This window comes from Chaetodon trifascialis, chromosome 17 (genome assembly GCF_039877785.1).
Source record: "Chaetodon trifascialis isolate fChaTrf1 chromosome 17, fChaTrf1.hap1, whole genome shotgun sequence".
NCBI classification, from domain to species: domain Eukaryota; kingdom Metazoa; phylum Chordata; class Actinopteri; order Chaetodontiformes; family Chaetodontidae; genus Chaetodon; species Chaetodon trifascialis.
Genome location: NC_092072.1, coordinates 16,784,698 through 16,806,358, shown reverse-complemented (window position 1 = coordinate 16,806,358; position 21,661 = coordinate 16,784,698). Strand labels below are relative to the sequence as shown.

The window sequence follows — 21,661 nt, the reverse complement described above, 5'->3', positions numbered from 1 at the left end:
CTATGAAGTCAGGCTTCAGTCTCTTCTCTGTTGTTATTTTTATCACCCACCCATCCTTCTCTTCAAAGAACAACTTTCTTCTCTCTATCACAAGCACCCCCCCCCCCCCCCCCCCCCCCTTTTTTTTTAATGAAATCGCTCTGGTTTCACTCATTGTTTTTTTTGCCGGCCACACTTCCCAGTTGTTCCAAGATGAGGCAAGTCGCATGAAAAACACGTTCGAAATGGAAAGCAATTAAGAAGATGAATGAATAAATAAATAAGTTAATTATGAAAATGGTTTCATGGTGGGGGTGTGTGAAGAGGGGGTGATGGAGAGAAACATAAAGAAGGAGAGGGAGAACTGGCACTGGATGGTGGGATGGAATTCTGGGAGATTTCTGGCGATCTTGGTCGGCCACTTCAAGTCCTCTCCCTCCCATCCTCCAAACCACAACAAGGCAACGTCCCTTATTGAAATTAACAAGCTCATACTTTTACAATTTGCACACACACGCACACATGCGCAACTGGAGTATGAACGTGTGAACGCTCTGGGAAATACACACACACACATGGGCCATGAACTGATTCACACAAGCACATACACACATACGCAACTCCTCCACACGCATGTGGACAGTGCATACCCACAATTTATAAGGCACAAACAATTGCAATTATTGTTTCTGATGCATGACTATTGCTATTGTTTGAAAGTCTGTGAGATGGAACCAGCTCAGCATTTGTTTGCGACCTTTTTCTCCGCATTCATGTCAAACTGAATAACTGATCAGATATGTCTCACTGCATGGATGACTTTGATTATTTGTACTGTTTTTCAACAGCAAAAAAACAACTTTCAGCAACATTTTTTCCCTTAAAATGTTGATACTTCCATGTAAAAAGACACCCAGAGGATTGTAACCTGTTGACAACGAAGAGAATAACTCATAGTGAGCCATTAAAGAACCATTAAAGATCAAACAGACACAGAGAGTCTTTTTTAGTGCATTTTTTTTTTAACAAAAGTGCACATTTACAAACAGTAGTGGTCTCAATATCACACAGAGTCATTCTGAAACCTCTGGAGTCGATTCAGCTGTGAATATATTAAATATGTTTTATTTTTAGTGACATAACTTGATTTATATATCATGCAGAGACAAGCTAGGAAACCACTTGAAAATGCTTTTTTAATATCTTTCGATCATAAAAAAAAAAATTCTGGAAGAATATTGAATTTGTAATGTTTTTAGCGATTTACAGGCATACAGACTTCCAGTGTTAAAACCATACAACTGACTTGGAAAAAAGTCACAATACATTTCTTTAGTACATGTAAACAATATTTTTACAACCTGTTCTATAAAATCTGTTGTTCTATAGTAATATTTTGAGTGATTATCATTTAAGATGTGTAAATCTTTATTAAAGTCTGTCATTTTTATGTGTTTTGGGTTCCTATCAGCTTTACAATTTGTTAAACTGACAAAATTAGAGGCCAGACTTGAGCAGTTTAAAATGTGCTGAAGAAAAACAAAATGAATGCATAGAAAGCCAGAAAAATGACCCAAAATGAACCTGGATTCCGAAGCGTTAAAGGGCCCTGGAGACAAAAATTCTGTTTACATTCAGTGTTACTCACTGAAATGTATTATGTGTATCCTTGAGGTCTAACAAATATTTCAAGTGCATTTCTTTCCTCATTAAACATTTGCAAAACTGATTTTTTCTTAGTTTTTTTTTTTTTTTTTTTAAAGCTTTAAAGGCAAGGGCAAAGTAAGTTTATTTGTACAGTACCTTTGAACATCAAGGCAACATGAAAAGACACATTACAGCATTTCAAAGTAATAAAACTAAAGAGATGGTTAAAAATAAGATTAAATAAATGATAATATTCATAACCTCAATTTAATGCTTGTCTGATGCCACATTTTTATAACCTAATAAAACAACCTTGTTCAGTTCCATTTTCTAAAATAAATTCTGACAACGACAAGATAATCTTTCAGTTTATCAGATAACTTACAGTAGATATGGAGATGGCGCATGGTTTCCACTGCAGCAATGACGTGCAACTAAATAACTAATATAAGAGAGTTTATATCTTAATGCAAAAGCATAGAAAAACACATTTAACACAGACATGTTGAAATACGAGCAAGTTTTTTAAAATGTAAGAGGAAATATTGAAATGAGGGAGCAATACTTTGATGGTGAGTCAATGAAACTGTTATTCTTTAAAAAATATTTGTTGCTTTTGATTATTCAAAATTCTTTTTTTTTAAACGATTTATATTTAAGAGACGTTACTAAGAATGTCATTGGTGTTTGTAACCATATCTTTTAAAATAATAAGGTACCCAAAAATAAATCCTCAGCTGTAATCGGATAACATCAGTCAAAATCAAATGTTTGTTCACAGTCTAGAGCCCCTGAAGAGAATATATGAAAGGCCAATTGTGGTCAAAGGAGCCCTGCATGGTGCCCTGCTGTATGCAAGTGCTATTGACATACACCCTCCCCAAAAAATCGGTTGATTTCTTATTGGTATGAGGCCTTTATAGTAGTCAGCCGGTGGCTGGGCGCTCAGTCACTGGGGTCAAGATTGGATTGGCATGGGAACTGGCACTGGAGTAGCTTGGCACTGTCCGGGCTGGACCCATGAGGGAATTATCTGCCCTTCAGACACATAAGGAATGCCTGGGACCTGTGGCACTGCCTGTTTGGCCGTCTCCACCATTCACTCAGAATAACCTGGATATATGAGGCATTCCTGGGAAGGGCAGGTTTGTTCCTATAGGGTGCTTCCAAAGAGCTGCATTGTGTTTTTAATGATCTGATTGAGCTGATATGAGGTGTGAATAAACCTCCGGAGAAATGGGGTTAGACACAGTCAGTATATATGTTTGATATAGTTGCTGCTGTGATTTGAGGTGTCAAGAGGGCAGGAGGGCTGCAGTGACGAGTACCGCTGCCTGTCGGAGAGCGAGAGACATAGAGAGAGAGAGAGAGAGAGAGAGAGAGAGAGAGAGAGAGAGAGTCCTCCCTCCTCATCCGGCTCCCCTACACAAAAATAAATAAAGAGGCTAAAAGCCGAAGAGAAGAAGCAGAAAGGAACTTTTGTGGCTTCCGAGTGGGGTCCCTTTCATGGCGGTTCCCACAGTACTAGGCCCATGATGACATTCACCATGTTTCACACACACACACACACACACACACACACACACACACACACACACACACACACACACACACACACACACACACACACACACACACGCTGATGGGCCCTATGACTGCGGTGACTTTCGCTGGTGCCGGGCCCCAGACGGGACGGCGAGGGCCCCGAGAGCCACAGGCAGCCATTGTGCTGTCGCCGCGGAAACCAGCCTCTTTATGTCAGACATGTTTTTCTGTTTGTTTTCTTTTTTATGTCTTTAATGTGGGCGAGGGGGGAATGTTTCCCCTCTCATCTCCTCCCCTCCCTCCTCACTGCTCCGTGTTATTTCCCCCCAATACCCATCTTCCTCCTCCTCCCACCGATCCATCCACATTTGTTTCTCCTCTTCTCCTCCCTCCTCCTCTTCCCCTCCCATCCTCCCTTATTTTGTCTCCCCCCTTTTTTTCCCCATGGAGATCGTCATTTGTAAAGCTCTTTGCTTGGACAGCCCATATCTTTGTCGTGGTGTTGCGGCCTCCCTCTCACTCAGCCCCTTTTTATCTATACTTCATGAGGTTTTGGCACAGACTGGCACTTTTTCTTCCTGCACTGCAAAAACAACGCGCACAACTCTAAAACAACAAAACCTATCCCCAAAAGAATTCCGCCTTTCCCACGCTAAGCCAATTTTCTTTACAAGATTAAACAAACTCCCAATAACAAAATGAAAGGGGGGTAGGGGGTGAAGGGGGAAAAAAAAGAATCTGGTTATGATTCCAGTCTCCAAAAAAGCCAAGAGAGGATGCCCCAAAGTCGTCCAATGAGAAAAACAAACCTGAAAAAAAAAAAAAAGCCAACTGTTACTATTTTTAAGCGCTTCAAGAATGTCGTTCGGTGCCATGACTCAAAGGCACGCCGGCCCTCGTCCGTAATCAGTTCATTCTGACTGCGCTCGTCCGCCACATCACACGCGGGACGCAATCTTTTATGAGCCACAGAGAGAGAGGAGGAGGAGAAGGGGAAAGTGAAAAATGAAAGAGTTCAGGGCTAATCCACAGTGTCCCTTCAGCCATGCATGCGACTGTGCCTGATTTGATGACTGAGAGGGTTGGTGGGGGGGGGGGGGGGGGGGGGGGGTATGGCTCAGCTAATATTAGCCACTTTAAGACTAGTTTTGCTCAAGCGCATTGCCTGGGAAGCTGACTATCATTCAAGTTTATGGAGGAGACTCATTTTTATTGCATGGAGTCATGTGATGCTTAATTCCTCTATCGGCTTTCTATTCTGGTCAGTGTCTGAAGAAAAGGCGCGAGCAGTTCTCAAAGGAAACTGTACATGACAAGGATATATTAAAAACATATGCATCTATTCCCACATCAGCTTGAAATTCAGAGATTTAGATTAAGAGGTTGGTTCATAAAACCTCTCATAGAGCAATAAACCCTGGAGGTAGTGGTCCATCATTGCTTCACACTGCCCCAGGCGCCCTTTGCTGTTGCTCTTTGACAGCGTCTCACTTTCCCAAATCCCTCTTATAACTTTACACCTCAGATTACGGCCTTATCAGGGAGGCATCCAGCCATCACCTCGTTCCGACGGCAGCTCGGAAGAGCAGGCATAAGCCCCTAAAAACCAGCATAAAAACCTGCCGCCACCCCGCTGCTGGGTCATTTTTAGCGTTCTGAGAAGGGGATTACAGTGAGTGTGCAGGGAAAGAAAGGGAGATTTATTTCGAAGGAAAGATGAGGATAATAACGTCAGTGTCCTGACCAAGTTGGTACCACTTTTAATGGTCTTGATTGAGGCTTTTACGATTAAAAATTACTACTGAGCTAATGGATGCACTGAACACTGAATCTGGATTCTGTCTGCATTCTTATTTATACTGTCGCCAAACTAAGTTGGTCAATAAAACTAATGGACTGGGTCAGCTCAGCTGATCTATAAACACGCACACACTCTGTACTGTGCATTGTAGTGAAGAATTGAAAAGATCCTCTCATGAATTGTTATCACTGAGGTTCCCATTCTTTCCCATGTGACACACCCCCACTTTCCTGTCAGATGAGTTCACACTCCAGCTATTACGTCAAAATATTATATATAAGTAAAATGTATACGTTTCTGAATGGATCATAAACTTAATCTTATTTAACATGATCCATCAAATAAATCATACTGTTGAATTGTCAGTGTTTAGGTGATCAAGTTGGCTACCACTTAGAGTGATAGTAGTGCAATTACTTTAAGCTAAGCTAAGAATTGATTGAAGGCTCTTTTTTTTTTTTTTTTTTTACTTCTAACTGTCTGAACTGTTTAGTCATTATTTTTAGCTACCTATTTCAACTGTATACCCATTATTTTAGCAACTATTTCAACAGTTTATCCACAGTTTATAGCTGAAGAGTATATTTAAACTGCATATGTGATACTTTTAGCTACATTTTCCACCATTTATTTATGCTTTTCACAATTTAAACTGTTTATTCACCACTTTTAGCTTGGTATTTTATTTGCTTTATGTTACTTTTAGCTAATTATTTGTGTATTGATTACGTTTCAGTGAGCAATTTAAACCCTGCTCGCTTGGCAACTAGTTTTAGGTAACACATGCGCAGCTCCCGGGTTATAAATTTACAAAAGATCTGCATTACACCAATTTGTAATCCTATGGCTGTTTATTTTCAAGAGCCCCTGTTTGGGACTCACTTTTCTCTATGTAAGCGCACTGCTGTCATTTTTGACATAGGACAAACACAAAACAATGCCATGACAAAGCTTGACTTACAGCACAGAGATAAATGGATGTAGACAGACATGAAAGCTCTCGCACACATTCAGAAAAGCACACACAACAGATGTTCATGCAAAACTGGCTTGCTGGAAGGCATACTTGTGTAGTGAACTAATTCTATACACTCTGCATGTAGCTCATGCACAAACACACGCTGTCTTTCTCAGACATGAAAACTTGCTTGAGGTCAATGCTTGAGGACGACGAGCTAACTGTATATAGTACAAGAGGCTTTGATCTTTGGACTTGGCTGTGGCAAAGACAGCCAGCCAGCGCTGAGGCCCTGCGCTACCGGAAGCTTGTGGTCTGGGACGGCTCCATTTACTACTCTGTTCTGGTGCTAAATATACAATAATAAAAAGGCTGGCAGATTTATTTCAGACTGTTATACATTTCCTCTCCAGCGAGGGAAGAAAGGACAGCGAGAGACAGACGTCTCCAGATCACCGAGGAACATTAAGTGATAATTACAGAGAGAGATAGACAGAAAGAGAGGGACGAGGTTTCCCCCTCTTGCTTTTCTCTTCCTCTGCCACCACAGAGGAGAGTGGCGTCTCCAAGCTAGAGAGGGGCGCCCGCTGTATTAGAATCCCAATGATTGGCTATGATTGCTTTATCTGATCCCATGAGGGATAAAAGGACAGCAAGACACACACATACACACACACACCACATGCCTGTGTTTCATTGCTCAATGCTCACTGCCTCCTCAGAAGTCAAACATGGCTTTTTTTGAAAACATCTTTAGACATGTAGCCATAAAAGAAAGTATGATTCAAATTCAAACATTGTCTTTATCTGTTTCAAGTCAGTGTTCTGAAACACACAAGCATGCACACACACATACTCCCCTATGTACTCGACTTCACCACCAGTCCACCGCACTCCTCTCAAAGCTCTTTGATCCCCGGTCGAGGGTCCTCTCCGCGGTGCCTCTGTCTGAATTCCAGAGATTCTGGGATAATTCAAACGTTTCATGGCACATACTTGGTCCCCCCAGGAGACAGCGGCAGAGATGGAAAATGCCACCACGGTCTCTCTCCCTCCATTGTCCCTACTCTTTAATCAGGCCCTCTCTGTGGCTCGCGCTGCCACCGTGGTGTGTTGTCTCAGCCTGGGAAAATGCCGTCCTAAGTGGCTGTTATGCGCTGAGGCGCAGACCACAGGGACCCAGAGGGGTGCTGCTGGAGCCCTCTGTGCCAGCCGTGGGTCTCACAGTGGCTAACACACACAATGAGTGAGGTCCCAAATCTGGATGCAGCCTTACATAACAGCCGTCGCTACATCTATTTACTTTTTAGACTGGGCTTAGATCGGTAAATCATACGCCATCATAATCATAGAGCCAAAACCCAGTCATAAATCAACAATATTATTTGTTCCTAAGGGGTTGCTGGGTGTAAACTAGCATTAAACTGCCACACAGATAGGGCAGTATTGTACAAACTCCAGTGTGATTGCTTGGCTGTGAAATGTCTGTGGAGAGGGAGTTTCCTGCCCTTATGTCAACAAAAGACCAAAACAAAGGCCTTGTGTTTCCCTGAGTCAGTGCAAGAAGAAGGTCAGCAACCAGAGCTACCTCAGAGTTCATCCCATTTCAGCTTTACTTTGGGGTAGACTCGTGTTAGGGATGGGCAGCTAGGTCAACCGACGGTTGGCCTGCCTTCGGCCGGACACGGCGCTCCATCAGGTCAAGTTTACAAGGACTGAGTCAAACCCTGCTGGTTTATATTTAGTGCTTATAAGCATGAATAGAGTTTTTATGAGGTGCTATAAATTTCATTTTCAAAAGAGGGTGAGTATGGAGGCTCATGTACGCCTACCCTGTGGTTTCTCCAGGCCACCACGAAGCCTTTGTATTCGCCCTGTTTGCCATGGGAAAATATCTGAAACAAATAAGTCGCTCGGTCGGCACCCATCAGTGTAAAAACACTTCTGAGAGCTGTGGATTGTGCTGAGAGGGTGTGGCGCAGCGCTGAAGGAACTACTTGTTTACTCTTGCTGTGTCCGAAAATAAAAAAAGCAACTATTTTCTCTCCGAAATGGAAGGCAAATAAACAAGTATTCTTGAGCAGACAACGTGGGCAGGCACGAGCTGCTTGCGGTCGAGCAGCGGCATGCTGGACTTGGTATGAGAAGGAGGGTGACACTTTGAGGTTCTTCCCCACAACATCATCACCATCATCATCATTGTCATCATCACTATCAGTGAGTTTCTGTGATGGAGAAAGGCAGACGGAACTCAAATTCCAGCTGTAGGTGAAGAAAACATTTTACTGTTGAAAACGTGTAGTTACCATCATGTTTTTAAGGGGGGAAGGAAACGTGTGTGTTAAACTGCTCAATGATGAAACATTTTGCTCTAAAATGACAAAAAAAGAGGTGAGTCAAGTGATGCATTTTAGCACATCTGCTTAATACGCCTTTTAATCACACCATGAATTAAAGAGGTATTTTATATTTCTCTGCCCTAAATACTTCCATGAATCTCCTCTCTAATTAGCCAGATTACCTGTTTCCATGGTGATATTTTGGAGGTTAATTTGTACATTGTGTCCCTACTGTAGAGAGCATTGGTTTGTTTTGTTGCTCACAGTTGAATGGAACATTGTGGAAAATAATGTTGCACATGAGGCACATGATGTGCAGAATTTACACTCCCTTTTAATTAAATTAGTTTGTGTCAGTCTGCCTTCAGCTGAGCTACAGCAATGACTGCACTAACCACACTATACTGCAGCAGCTGAAGGCTGACACCACGATGTTTCGTTGATGCTGAACACTTTCTCAGTCAGAGCTCTGTGTTAAAGTTTAGCTCAAACTTATAGTAACAAATCAATCCATTTGATGGACAATTAATATTCCCATGTAGAAGGGTTATTTCATGATTTCAAAGAAGACACAAATGTACATGAAATACACATGGGATACATGGGATTTAACAATCCCATTAAATATTTTGGATGAAAACTCAATGCAAAAAGAATTAATTTAAATGCAAAATCTGCATCTTGCTTAAGATCACTTCGACAGGAAACACCTTAATATCAAATCGGGGGCTTTTCCATATTTTGTGACCTTGCCACCAGATAATCCTGCTATTCATGAAAGTCCCATTTTCATAGTACATGATTTAAAGACCAAATTAGATTTAGTCTCATGGCGTTGACTGTCTGATTGAACCCGCAATCCCTTCTCTTAAGTCTTCATAGTTCAAAAATCAAGTTCAAGACCTAACTACGAAGGAATTTTACAAACGTGGTCACCAAATCCACATAAAAGTTTACAATACATGAACAGTACGCCTCTGTCACTCACCGACTGTCTCTGCTGCAAGCGGAAGACAAATGTTTGACTGTAGTTGAATATCTAGACTGTTGTAAACGTGCTCCTGTTCTATATACTCCGGTACGGTAGGTGGCGGTATGTATCCAAGAGTTGGTATTGCAGTCCGAATAATGACAGAAAGAGGAAGAAAGCGGAAGTTGTTGGCTAATGTGGAAACGGCGTACCTGGGTGATGTGTATGCGTGTGATGATATAGGTGTTCTCACGCTCAGTCGCGCTATTACACAGGTGAGACGGTATTATATGTCCTTTTACCTCAATGTATGTCCTTAGTGTGCTGTTTCGTTTCAGAATGTATCACCAACCAGCTACTCGGCGCTAGCGACACGTTAGCCTGTAAGCAAACACAAAGCGCTTTGACAGTTGATTTTTTTTTTTTTTTTTAATCTCCTCTATCAAAAGTCTTTTGTTTGGTTTAATGTGTTTGTGTTTAAGCTTTGTTGTCTTTCAGGGTGTTTAACGTTACCTAATCGTCGTGAATATGCACAACAGAACTGGCTGCTCATCAAGTTACAAATACTTGATATACTGTATATGTGTCCGTGTGTGTGTGTATATGTATACATACGCAGACACACGTGTATATATATAAATATATACATGTATGTATGTATGTATTTGTGTGTGTGTGTGTGTGTGTGTGTGTGTGTGTGTGTATAAACATATACGTGTGTGTGTGTGTGTGTGTGTGTGTGTGTGTGTGTGTGTGTGTGTGTGTATGTGTGTGTGTATACTTAAGTGTCAGTATCAACCTCATGCTGTTTCCCTTAACCCTTAAACTGTCTCTCTCTTCCCTGTCCCTGGTAGGGCTCACTGAGGTGTAGACATGGAAGTGCCTTGCTACCTGCCCAAACTACTGTTTGAGCTCAATGAGCAGCGTAAGCGGGACTTCTTCTGTGACTGCAGCATCCTTGTTGAAGGTCGTGTCTTCAAAGCCCACCGCAATGTGTTGTTTGCTGGAAGCGGCTATTTCCGGGCTCTTCTGGTTCACTATCTGCAGGTGAGAATAGCTGCTATCAGTGATTCTCTGAGGTTTGCAAGCTTTGGACATGACCTCTTAGCAACAAATGTAATCATTTGGCTAAGATAATGCTTTTGTTATTATGTCATTAATGATTAATTTAATGCCTTAAAGTGTTAAGAAACAAAATGAAGAAACAAAACATGACTTTCTATGAAAGCAGTGAAGAAGAACATAACAAGTAAGTGACTTCCCCATGGGTGGAGTGGATAGTGGGAGTCAGGACCCTCTGTAAGGCAATTGGTATGGAGGTCTGTTCTGGTTTGTTATGCAGGCCATGCATTGCTGATTTAGTCAAAGTAGGGCATTCACTTCTTTTAAATCTTACTACTTTTAAAAAGTTTTGAAGTAAGCCAGGTCCAAAAATAATGAATAATGAAAAACCGGATTTCGCTCTCAGTCTAGTTCTATTAACAGCAAAACTGTATTTTTAAGGAAATTCAGTCTTAAATTGTCTTTAATCTCTCAATGCATCCTTTTCAGGATAATGGACAACGTTACAGCACAGCATCATTGGACATTGTGACAGCGGATGCCTTCTCTATTATTCTGGACTTCCTTTACTCTGGCCGCTTGGCCCTGAACAGAAGCAATGTCATAGAGGTGATGTCAGCAGCCAGCTACCTGCAGATGACTGATCTGGTAAACTTCTGTAAGGGATACATCCGCTCATCTTTGGAAATATGCAACAAGGAGAAGGAAAGGAACACAGAGAAGGAGAACCAGGCGCAGGACGGAGGGATGGGTCCCGCGGACAGCGGCACTCCTGCTGCTGCTGCTGCTGTCTCCAGCGGTGCAGAGGCCGCAGAGCCTCATTCACAGGTTGCAGAGGCAGATAGAGGGTCGGGGTTAGGTACAGAGTCTGTGGCCTTGGCGAGAACCCCCTTGTCTATCCCTGTCACCTCAACTCCAGGCACCAGCAGGGACAGTGACTACCATTCCAGGGAGGAATTTGGATCTGGTAGCGAGGGACAGAAGGGACACATGGATCAGACTAATCTCTCATCCTCTTCATCGTCTGTTTTGACCCTGGAGTTAGTGAACCCCAAGATAGAGTACGACCCTGATGAGGAGCTTATGGAGTCCCCTGACACCAAAGACCTGGCCTCGTATCCAGGGCCCTCTCTCCATAACTCTCATCATGGTCGGATGCTTCCCCCAAGCCCATCTCCCTCCAATGAGCGGTCTCCCTTGGGATACAGCCCTTCCTTCAATTCCAGGCAGCTGATGGAGATGTTGGCAAGAGGTGAAGGCCCCAGTCCTCCAGGGGACAGAGCGGGGCCGCGCTTTAACCAAGGACTAGGTAGCAGCACAGGAGGAGGCCGAATGGATGAAGGTTTAGGATTTGTGGGATCATCTATCATGGAGATCCAATCTGATTGGCTCGGAGAGGATGCGGGTAATTTACAAGCTCAATCGCAGCCTTGCAAATGACCTATGCAAATACATATGTTTCCTTGTAGGATTGAAAAAAGAAACAAATGCTATGTTGCATTGAACACATTTTCATGCAGAAGAGTGAGGCTGCAAATTTTCCAGTGCTGCTCTATTGGGAAAAATCTGAACAGCTGGCCTCTTTCTCCCCCTGCAGGTGACGGTTTGGTAGTGCCAGTGAAACTCCACAAGTGCCCTTTCTGCCCTTACACTGCTAAGCAGAAGGGAATCATGAAGAGACACATCCGTTGCCACACGGGAGAGAGGCCCTTCCCCTGTCCCATGTGTGGCAAGAGGTTCACAAGACAGGAGCACCTTCGCAGCCACGCCCTCAGTGTAAGAAGTCCAGTCATAATAAATAATAATCAGACTAATTTTCTATTGTCTCGTTTTACAAGATTTCTTCTTTCTAATTGTCGAAAAGTCAAACAGGGAAGTTACAAGTGGTTTTGAATTGTGATCTATTTTTTTTTTTTACATTATCGAAGACTGTTGAGGATTTATGCCTTATGTTGGGAACTGTGGGAACAAAAAAAAGAGATCACGTGTTGAAGATAACTTTTTCAATTGTTGTGGGGAATTGCACAGTGGCAATGGTCTGTTCTCTTGTATTTCACAGTTAAATTGTTGTGTTTTGTCTCAGTTGTAGTAGAATTGTAGTTTAGATATAATGGTTTGGACAAAACCAGTTAAAGCTGGTAATTGCTAGCAGTTAGTTGTAAACATTAATTAGCTCTTTGAGTGCTGTTGGTGTTAAATTCAGCTCTTTTTTCCCCCGACGCTTGTGTTTTGTGTGCAGTGAAGGAAGTATGAGAGCATTAAATGTTTCTGCTCCCTTGTTGTTTTTCTTCACCTGTAAATAATCTGAACATTGGTGTTGCCCATACAAACTGATTCACATTCTGCTGTCTCTCACTGTATTGACCACTGGCAGGTCCACAGGCACTATTGGCCGGTGTCATGTAAGAGCTGCAGGCGAACCTTCACAGGATCCAGTGTTTCACCAGGACTCAGGCGCTTCGGCATCTGCGACAGCTGCAACTGCGTTACCACCACTCATGATGATGCTGCCCCTGTTCACCCCACCAGCCAACCAGAGCCCATGGAACGTGCGGACGGGGGTACAGATTGGTCCAGTTTTATGGATGACGTAGATGAGGTGGAGGTCGGCAGAGTGGAGGACTTGGTAGAGAAACAGATGCTTGAAAGGCAGCTGGCTGTCTGCACTGATGTAGGTCACACACTGTGAATCTGTGGCCGACTGCACTTGGAAAAGACAACCATTCCTTGAACTGTTCAACTGTTTTGGTTAAGTGTGGCCATACTGTTATTGATGTTGATGTTAAATTATTACTGTATGATGATGGTCTTTTTTTAAGATGATTTATTTAGACATTCCTGCTTTATTTGATATTGACAATAGAGAGAGAGACAGGAAAGGAGAGAAAGAGGGGACAACATGAAGCAACACGAACCCAGAGTGCTGCGGTAAGGACTCAGCCTTGATACATGCCACGCGCTTGACCGCATGATTTTGTTGATCACTTCCAAATTTCTCTATATGTGTTGTACATAAAGAGAATGTGGTTGTCGAAGTTTTCTGGATTTCTCCTAATGTCATAGAGGTTGAGCAAAGAAGCCTGTTCCACATTTTGTCCAGAAGTTCACAGATAAAATGAGCCCTGTGGTTATAATGGAGCTGTTGTGGATGTTGTCACAATAAATGTGTTATGTCATTGCGGACATATTTCCTTCTATCACACTTTGTTTTTCTACATGAAGATACTTTCAAATCCACTGACATACAGTTCCCTGCTGCTTGTCATGCATCAGGCACCAGGTGATTGTCCTGCAGTATTTTGATCCAAAAAGTGACCTTTGACGCCCTCTAGTGGCTGCAAGGCTGCCATTACATATAAGAATTTGTTCTTAATGACCACCTGGTTAAATAAAGTTATAATTAAAAAAAAGTGGTTGAGCGCCACACCACTAAGGAATAAATATTCAGTGCTTAGTAATCTGTCCCAGAAGTCAGTGAAATCAGTGACTACCTAACAATGTATAGAGATCAGTAACTATATATATATATATATGGAATTGTACAATTAGTGAACACTGAGTCAAATGTAACCGGGATGGACGTCGTACTTTTATTTAAGCCCCTTCTCTTTCGTTGGAATTGCACCAACAGAGGGCGATGCTGCAGTTGTTACACAGGTAGAGGAGTCCACTCAGCTGTCGAGTCTGACTTTGTGACAGTAATAAGAGCTTTCTAATCAGCGTGGGACTCTGGCCACTTCAAATGCGACTCACATGCATTAATGTTACACCTGTGATTCATCTCATTCCCCTGCTCATGTTGGGATGTAGGAAGTAATGTAGACAACTTGATAGATTGATTCACATAGGAAACTCTTTAAGGGGGGTTTATTGTCATCTACAGAGCAGCACCCAGTGGTGCAATGTAACAAAAAACAAAAATAAACATCCACTATTGGCATTAATGGTCTGAGTCTTAAATGAATCAGGTTGGAAACAGTTGACAGGCCAGCAGGTCCCTGCACTTGGGTCTCTACCACTCTGTGTGTTTCTTCAGGATGTGGTGCTTACCAATGACAGGTGGGGTAAGGGCTGCTACTGCAAACATGGTGGCTACTACAACTGTGCTGACAGGTACACACCTGGCAAACTTACACACCACAAATGAGAGAAATGCCAGTCTATCCACACCTGTTCCTGGGGCTACAGGAGAGACATGAAGCTAAGAGACCTCATGGACCTGAATAAAGGTCAGAGGTCAAGAAAAGTTGTCACCTAGCCGATTTATGTCCAGTCATTTTGTGATAAATTATTGCAATAATCCAGTGTTTCTCAATTCCGGTCCTCAGGCCCCCCTGCCCTGCATGTTTTAGATGTTTCCCTCCTCCACCACACCTGATTCAAATGATCGGCTCGTCATCAAGCTCTGCAGTGGCCTGATGACGAGCTGATCATTTGAATCAGGTGTGTTGAAGCAGGAAACATCTAAAACATGCAGGGCAGGGGGGCCCGAGGACCAGAATTGAGAAACACTGCAATAATCTAACACTCTCTTTCCTCGGATCTTGGTGTACGTGGTGGCAATGGGTGGTAACAACCTGCGTACCATTGGTGTGACGGCAGATGGCACGTTTGCCCCGGTGGCTGAGGGGAATTGGTGCTTGGTTGGGGATTAATGGGGAGGCCATCTATGCTTCCAAACCCTGCAGGGCCCAGACGGAGAACGGCACTGTCACCGTCTAGTGAGATGCTGATTGTGTTTTTCATCCCATTTCCTGCTGCTTTTCCAGGGGCCAGGTCACACTGGCAGCACGCTAGGCAAGCAACATATTGTGATTTTGTGATTAGAAAACAATGCAAAGCCTGTCGTGGCTTGGCTCTCGCCACTGATTGCTCTTATTATAGGTACACTGCCAAAAAACAATACAGTTCATGACACAATCTTTGGTTCCAAGCAACCACTTTGGCTCTCAACTCCAAAGGCGTTTGTGGCCAAAAAAAAGTAAGCCTTTATGCCTACAGACTTAAATTCCAGTTACCTTCATTTGTCATGTTCATAAACTCTACACACAACTCTTTTACATCCACAGGAAACACTTATGGACTATCCTAATATAAATCACGTGTACGATAAGCAGAGTGTGTGTATAATGGACATGTTATTGTCCTTTTTCATGTTCATTTTAATCATATGCCATGGTGGAAAAAAGCCAAAGCTGATACACAGGTGTTACTACTCACATTAATGAAGGTACAGGGCCTTAATTAATGTGGTTAGTAACACCTGTGTTTAAAAAATGGCTGTGAGAAAAGTCTGGCCGAAGAAGAAGAAATCGCGAAGCCAACTGAGGAGGGCGACAATAAGCCTTCGTTGAATCTAATAACCACAGAAGAAGAACGCTTATTTACGACTTTGTTTTGTGCTTGGCAGACAGCGGGTGTCTGCGGTGCTGCTCCAGAGGGACTGTCGGACTACGCGGTGACATATGGGCAAGTCGCGGGATTTGAGCGAGTTCCAGCGGGGCATGATCGTGGGAGCGCGGCGCGCCGGCTGCAGCATCTCGGAAACGGTTAACCGGCTGGGATTTTCCAAGACCAGCGTGTCTCGAGTTTACAGGGAATGGTGCGAGAAGCAGAAGACCTCCAGTCACCGGGGGTCCTGCGGGAGAAAACGCCTGGTCGGTGACAGCGGTGAGAGGAGGATGGAGAGTGTGGTGGAGGCGAACAACCACGCGACGAGTGAGCAGATCCAGGCTCTGTACAACAGCAGCGGGCAGGAGAAGCCCATCTCTCTCAGGACCACACGGCGGACCTTGAAGCGGCTCGGTTACAGCCGCAGGGCTCAGCGGCGGGATTCACTCGTCCTGGCCGGGTTGGAAGCTCTGGCTGTGTACGCATCATGCCCGGAGCGCACTGAGACAGACACGGACGTTGTGTGCAGCAACAATAATGAGTCGGACTCAAGAATTCAGACCTCCACCGACCTTGTGTGCAGCAGCGAGAAAGACCCGGTCCCAAGGGTGCAGTAGAGACCTGGATACCTTGTTCCGCGGTGGCCTCCCTATTAAGTCCAAAGAAAGTTGCCTCCTGAGCGCATTTCTTTCTTAAGGGAACAATATGTACAAAGAGAACTTGCACATAACGAGAAAGTATTGTAAAGATACAAAGTCAAAACAAACAAACAAAGATGTAAAAGAATCTATGTGCACATGTATTTAACAAAAAATAGGTTTTGACCTTCTTTCGCCATAGCATGCCTTTCTATTTGTAGGGTCATATTCAAATAGATCGGGGCTAATTGAAACCAGATTTGTTCTGGAGTCAGTCCATTTCTTTCTTTTGTTAAATTATTATTTTTATATAAAAATATACTTGGCCAACATCTACAAATGTACAGAGAAAATCTTTGCCCAATTTGTTGAATTAAAAAAATTCTGTATGCTGTAGTTTTCCCAGTCAGTCTCCTTACATCGCCTATCCAGAATATATTGTTATTTCTCTAGCCCATTATTTAGGACCAGAAATATCTAATTTACCAACTAAACCTTATGTTTACGCAAAACATATCAAAAAGTACACATGCATCAGGACAGTTACGATCAACGTCGAAAAAAGGCTCCGAGTTATGATCTCCAGACACCCTTACTTACACATTTAAAAGCGCCACAACATACCAGAATGAATTATTCTTAATTAAACAAATGGATGCTGAGTTTGCTTTGTCGAGAAATGTGGACTAAAGCAGTAATGCAAACTGTCATCAGCAGGCCTGTATCTACTACTGAGCAGGCCAAGGCCATTTTTTGTTGGCCTCCTGCTATTGAAAGCTTGCACATGGTGGGCATTTTAGTATGAAGGGTGAGTCCACCAGAATTGTATTCCTGGCAGCGTGGGGAGGGTACTGAGAGAGCATTTAGACTTTCGTGTTGTCCATAAAGTTTACAACAAATAGAAATATGTCAATTAATAAATACAGGTTATGAACCACCCCACGTATCTTATATAATCTGTCGTCACAACAATTAGGATGTAATTAAGATATAAGAAATCTTATCTTGTGTGACGCACAGTGAAACTCCCATGTGTGAAGGCATACCCCGTGTTATGTTTATCTGTAAATAAAGTTGTGCAAAAAAAAAAAAGAAAAAGAAAAAAAAGGAGCGACAGTCACGTGACCATTCATGCGCTGCAGTCATATGATGGTCATCATTTTAACTGACTGGTAACACCAGAAGTGGAATCCCCGTCTAATGTTTGACAGTGTCGCGGGCCTGTTGGTGTCCCAGCCGCTGAAAACATATCTCCGCAGGAGTTAGCAGGAAGACTAACCTGCTGCAGTCATGCTCGCCGTGTATGCCATCGTCGCTGCTGTAGTTTCTCAAACGGCGGCTCGGTACACTGCGAACTGGACGAGCCTGGACGCCAGACCGCTGCCGTCATGGTACGACGAGGCTAAGGTGGGGATTTTTATCCACTGGGGCGTGTTTTCCGTCCCCGGGTTCGGCAGTGAGTGGTTCTGGTGGCACTGGCAGGGCCAAAAGCCTCCGGACCAGAAGTATGTGAACTACATGTCAAAGAACTACCCGCCTGGGTTCAGCTACGCGGAGTTTGCTCCCCAGTTTCACGCGCAGTTCTTCGACCCGGGGGAGTGGGCGGACATATTCAAGGCTTCAGGTGCAAAGTGAGTGTTATTTGTAGCTAAAAGTCCAAACAGAGCGTGGGCTAACACTTTTTTTTTCTTGTTTTTTTTAACTTCCGGGTTCTTATTTTACCTGAATGTGCTCTGGTCCGCAGTCTGACGCAGAATGTATGTTACACTGACTCATTATTTTAACTGCAGATATGTCGTCCTGACTGCCAAGCACCACGAAGGATTTACTAACTGGGCGTCTCCTAACTCCTGGAACTGGAATTCAGTTGATTCTGGTCCTCACAGGGACTTAGTGGGAGACCTGGCAGAGGCGGTGCGCAACAGGTGGGCCATTAAATGTTTAGTTATGAAGCACAGGGAAGGCGTGTATAGATGTGCTGACTGATAATGCAGTGAATCAAAGAGTATTGTACAATCCCCTGCGTTCATGTCACCTTTTAACCAATCACATTCACATTCTTATGGATTCTGCATGTCTTCAGTGACAGATTTTAAGGTTTTTAATTCCCTCGTTTAGGTCATTGCACTATGGACTCTACAACTCCTTGTACGAGTGGTTCCACCCGCTATACCTGATGGACAAGAAGAATGGATTCAAAACGCAGGAGTTTGTGATGCATAAACTACTACCAGAGCTCTATAACATGGTTGTAAGGTCTGCACTAAAATTTCTCCATCAGCTGATTGCAGTATAAATGTGTTTATTGCACTTGCATGCACATTAAGTCAGACTTAGTTACATGGGCCTGTGTGAGTGACAGGCACATGTCAATAACACTGAACAGTAGCGTGTTTAAACCTTTATCTTCCTGTTGTTTTACAGGTACAGACCTGAGGTGATCTGGTCTGATGGGGACTGGGAAGCACCTGACACCTACTGGAACTCCACCCAGTTCCTGGCCTGGCTCTACAATGACAGCCCGGTCAAAGTACGTGTTTTTTTGAAGTCATATGTTCAGTTATCATTTCCATACAGCTACATGTATTTACCAGACTTTCCTGGTTTTAGGATATTGTTGTGACCAATGACAGATGGGGATCTGGCTGTGCGTGTAAACATGGTGGCTACTATAACTGTGCAGACAAATATACTCCAGGCCAGCTGCCCAAGCACAAGTGGGAGAAGTGCACATCTGTGGACACCTTTTCATGGGGTTACCGCCGAAACATGAAGATGATTGAGCTGATGGACTTGCCAACAATCATAGAGGTGAGGATATGTGATCGTATTAGTTTAGAGTTGATAACCAATTCTGGAATAATAGCGAGGCTGTTTCTGCCTCTGTATATGACTCTCACACATAGAATACAGGGTCAGGGTTTCTGCTTGTGTATACAGCTGTCATGGATGCTTTGTTTAATAAGTGGTACTTATGGCCGTGTTGATTGCTAATGTTTAAATCTATCCTAGAAGCCAACATTCCCTCAGGATTAATCTAATCTAATGAGGGAAGTGTTGCTTTTATAATTGGTCAGTTTGTTCATTCATAATTTGCTGTTACTATCACTTATCCCTTGATTTTGTCATCATTGTCAAAAGAATACTTATTAAAAAGAATGAGTCAAGCATGTGATATATCAGTCATCCTATCTTCCACTGCTTTCTTTCAAATGCATATAAGAACCTCAGTGTCATCAGTCAGGTCTCTCTGATTAGTTGTGCTGCTTCTCTTGCAGGATCTGGTTCACACTGTGGCTCTGGGAGGGAACTACCTTCTGAATGTGGGTCCCACACCTGATGGGATGATCCCGGCAGTGTTTGAGGAGAGGTTGAGGAGTGTAGGAGCCTGGCTAGAAATCAACGGGGAGGCCATCTACGCCTCCAAACCCTGGAGGATCCAGACGGAGAGCACCAGTGTAACAGTCTGGTAAGAAGCAGAGGGAGAGCTGAATCGAAAAGCTGTCTTGTGGTGTCCATCATTTGTAATTGAATGCACATTTTTCATAAATCTATATAGAAGTTTTAACCAGTGGTTTAAGTTCCTTTGTCAGCAGGACAAGAACTGACTGCACGGTGTCATTAACGTCAGCTCTTAATTTACTGGCAAAACAGGAATATCTGTAGTACAGCTTCAGTCTGAGCAAGTCTTCAAAAAAGTATATCAACCCCACATGTTTCAATGACTACTTTAAGAGGCTGCCATTAGGAATGTATTTCGATTGCCTGCATATAAAACATGTAGAAGGAAGTTTGTTTTTTTCCGGAAGCCATTAGACCTCTGAACAGTAATAGAGTTCACAGTGACAGAAATAGTCAGTTTACCTTGTGTATAGGCTGATAAATGCACCTGCACTTTTGACCTCACCCTAATTGCTATGAATGTCAAATTAGAATTTTTAGATACACTTTTTAACGTGTGTTAAAGTTCCTCTCCTGGCACTGATTAAACCCCTAAAAACTCACCTTCATCAAAATGTAGCTCTACATCTGTGACTTAATTTAGTATGCACAGGTCTAAACAGCAAGAAGGTCGCCGGTTCGATCCCCGGGCGGGGCCTTTCTGTGTGAAGTTTGCATGTTCTTCCCGTGCATGCGTGGGTTCTCTCCGGGCACTCCGGCTTCCTCCCACAGACCAAAAACATGCTCATTAGGTTGATTGGTGACTTAAAATTGTCCTTAGGTATGTGAGTGTGAATGTCTGTCTATATATGTTGCCCTGCAATCACCTGGCGACCAGTTCAGGGTGTACCCCGCTTCTCACCCGTAGACAGCTGGAATAGGCTCCAGCCCCCCCACAACCCCCGAAAAGGGATTGTCGGGTATAGACAATGGATGGATGGAGGTCTAAATAGCACTCACTTCTGTCTCCATCCACCCCTCCACCTCTCACCTACAGCTTGAGGAACAACCCCAAAGTCATGTGGAGTTTTCTGTCTGAATTATCATAATGAATATAGCAGTCATCAACTTGCATGCTTTGAAGCCCCCCTTGAAGGACTAGTTATTTTAAATTGAATTGATGCAACTTGCCATCTTCATTTCTCTAGGTATACATCTAAAGGAGCATCCGTATATGCCATCATGACAGCTAAACCTCCCAAGCCCACAGTGCAACTATTGGGACCTAAAACATCATCAGCCACTAAGGTAAAGGGACTGATACAGTGGTCTTGTTTAAGTTTTTACAGTTGATTTAAAAACTTAACAGTCAAGCCTGGGCAAAGAAAAAATGTGACTTGTAAGTACAGAAGCTAATCCTCATATATGAAAAGTGAGAATTGTGAATTTTTGTCCATTGTCCAGGTGAGCTTGTTGGGGAGTCCAAAGCCCCTACCTTGGTCCCCACTCCTCCCCAGTGCTGGACTTATTGTCCTCCTGCCTGAACTGCCTTACTCCCCCGGTCAAGCTTGGACACTCAAACTGGATGGTGTCCAGTGAGCCTTAAACCCCGCAGACACTGCGAAGTTGAGTAATTAGAATTTCTTCATCTCAGGTTTTCACCATGCTTGTGGGATCAGTGGACACTCGTGCACTATGGTTGAAGGGACGCCGCTTATGTAACGTTTTTAGTATTTTTACCAAAATGAAAGGGAACTCTCCTTTTTAATCAACTCCTTTATCACTGAATGTGTCACTGCCTCTTAATTGTGCTCTTTTTGTAGTCATTGAATAATTCTGAATGAAGAGTGGAATCTGAAGCTCAGCAGTTTACATGTGAGGCACTTTTATCGTTTTACTGTGCTTTTTAAAATGATTGAATAAAAGATGAGTTGTCTGTCTGATGAATGG

General features: G+C 43.2%; 2 protein-coding genes across 2 annotated transcripts; both read left to right on the top strand.

Annotated features, from left to right (window-relative positions):
* Window positions 1–9,392: 9,392 nt before the first annotated feature.
* Window positions 9,393–14,240, top strand: zbtb8b (zinc finger and BTB domain containing 8B). Its single transcript, XM_070984718.1, has 5 exons — window positions 9,393–9,514; window positions 10,094–10,286; window positions 10,791–11,706; window positions 11,899–12,077; window positions 12,676–14,240. Exons 2-5 carry the CDS (start codon window positions 10,113–10,115, stop codon window positions 12,988–12,990), a joined length of 1,584 nt encoding a protein of 527 aa, XP_070840819.1. The 5' UTR covers window positions 9,393–9,514; window positions 10,094–10,112; the 3' UTR covers window positions 12,991–14,240.
* A 3,234-nt stretch (window positions 14,241–17,474) lies between these two features.
* LOC139346323 (tissue alpha-L-fucosidase-like) lies at window positions 17,475–21,661 on the top strand. Its single transcript, XM_070985344.1, has 8 exons — window positions 17,475–17,961; window positions 18,121–18,255; window positions 18,449–18,586; window positions 18,755–18,860; window positions 18,941–19,141; window positions 19,609–19,799; window positions 20,920–21,019; window positions 21,176–21,661. Exons 1-8 carry the CDS (start codon window positions 17,621–17,623, stop codon window positions 21,308–21,310), a joined length of 1,347 nt encoding a protein of 448 aa, XP_070841445.1. The 5' UTR covers window positions 17,475–17,620; the 3' UTR covers window positions 21,311–21,661.

Coding starts and splice junctions, on each gene's coding strand:
- LOC139346323 (XM_070985344.1), top strand. CDS start 17,621: ATGCTCGCCGTGTATGCCATCGTCGCTGCTGTAGTTTCTCAAACGGCG. Junction 17,962..18,120: donor TTCAAGGCTTCAGGTGCAAA/GTGAGTGTTATT, acceptor TTTTAACTGCAG/ATATGTCGTCCTGACTGCCA. Junction 18,256..18,448: donor GCAGAGGCGGTGCGCAACAG/GTGGGCCATTAA, acceptor TCCCTCGTTTAG/GTCATTGCACTATGGACTCT.
- zbtb8b (XM_070984718.1), top strand. CDS start 10,113: ATGGAAGTGCCTTGCTACCTGCCCAAACTACTGTTTGAGCTCAATGAG. Junction 10,287..10,790: donor TTCTGGTTCACTATCTGCAG/GTGAGAATAGCT, acceptor CATCCTTTTCAG/GATAATGGACAACGTTACAG. Junction 12,078..12,675: donor TTCGCAGCCACGCCCTCAGT/GTAAGAAGTCCA, acceptor GACCACTGGCAG/GTCCACAGGCACTATTGGCC.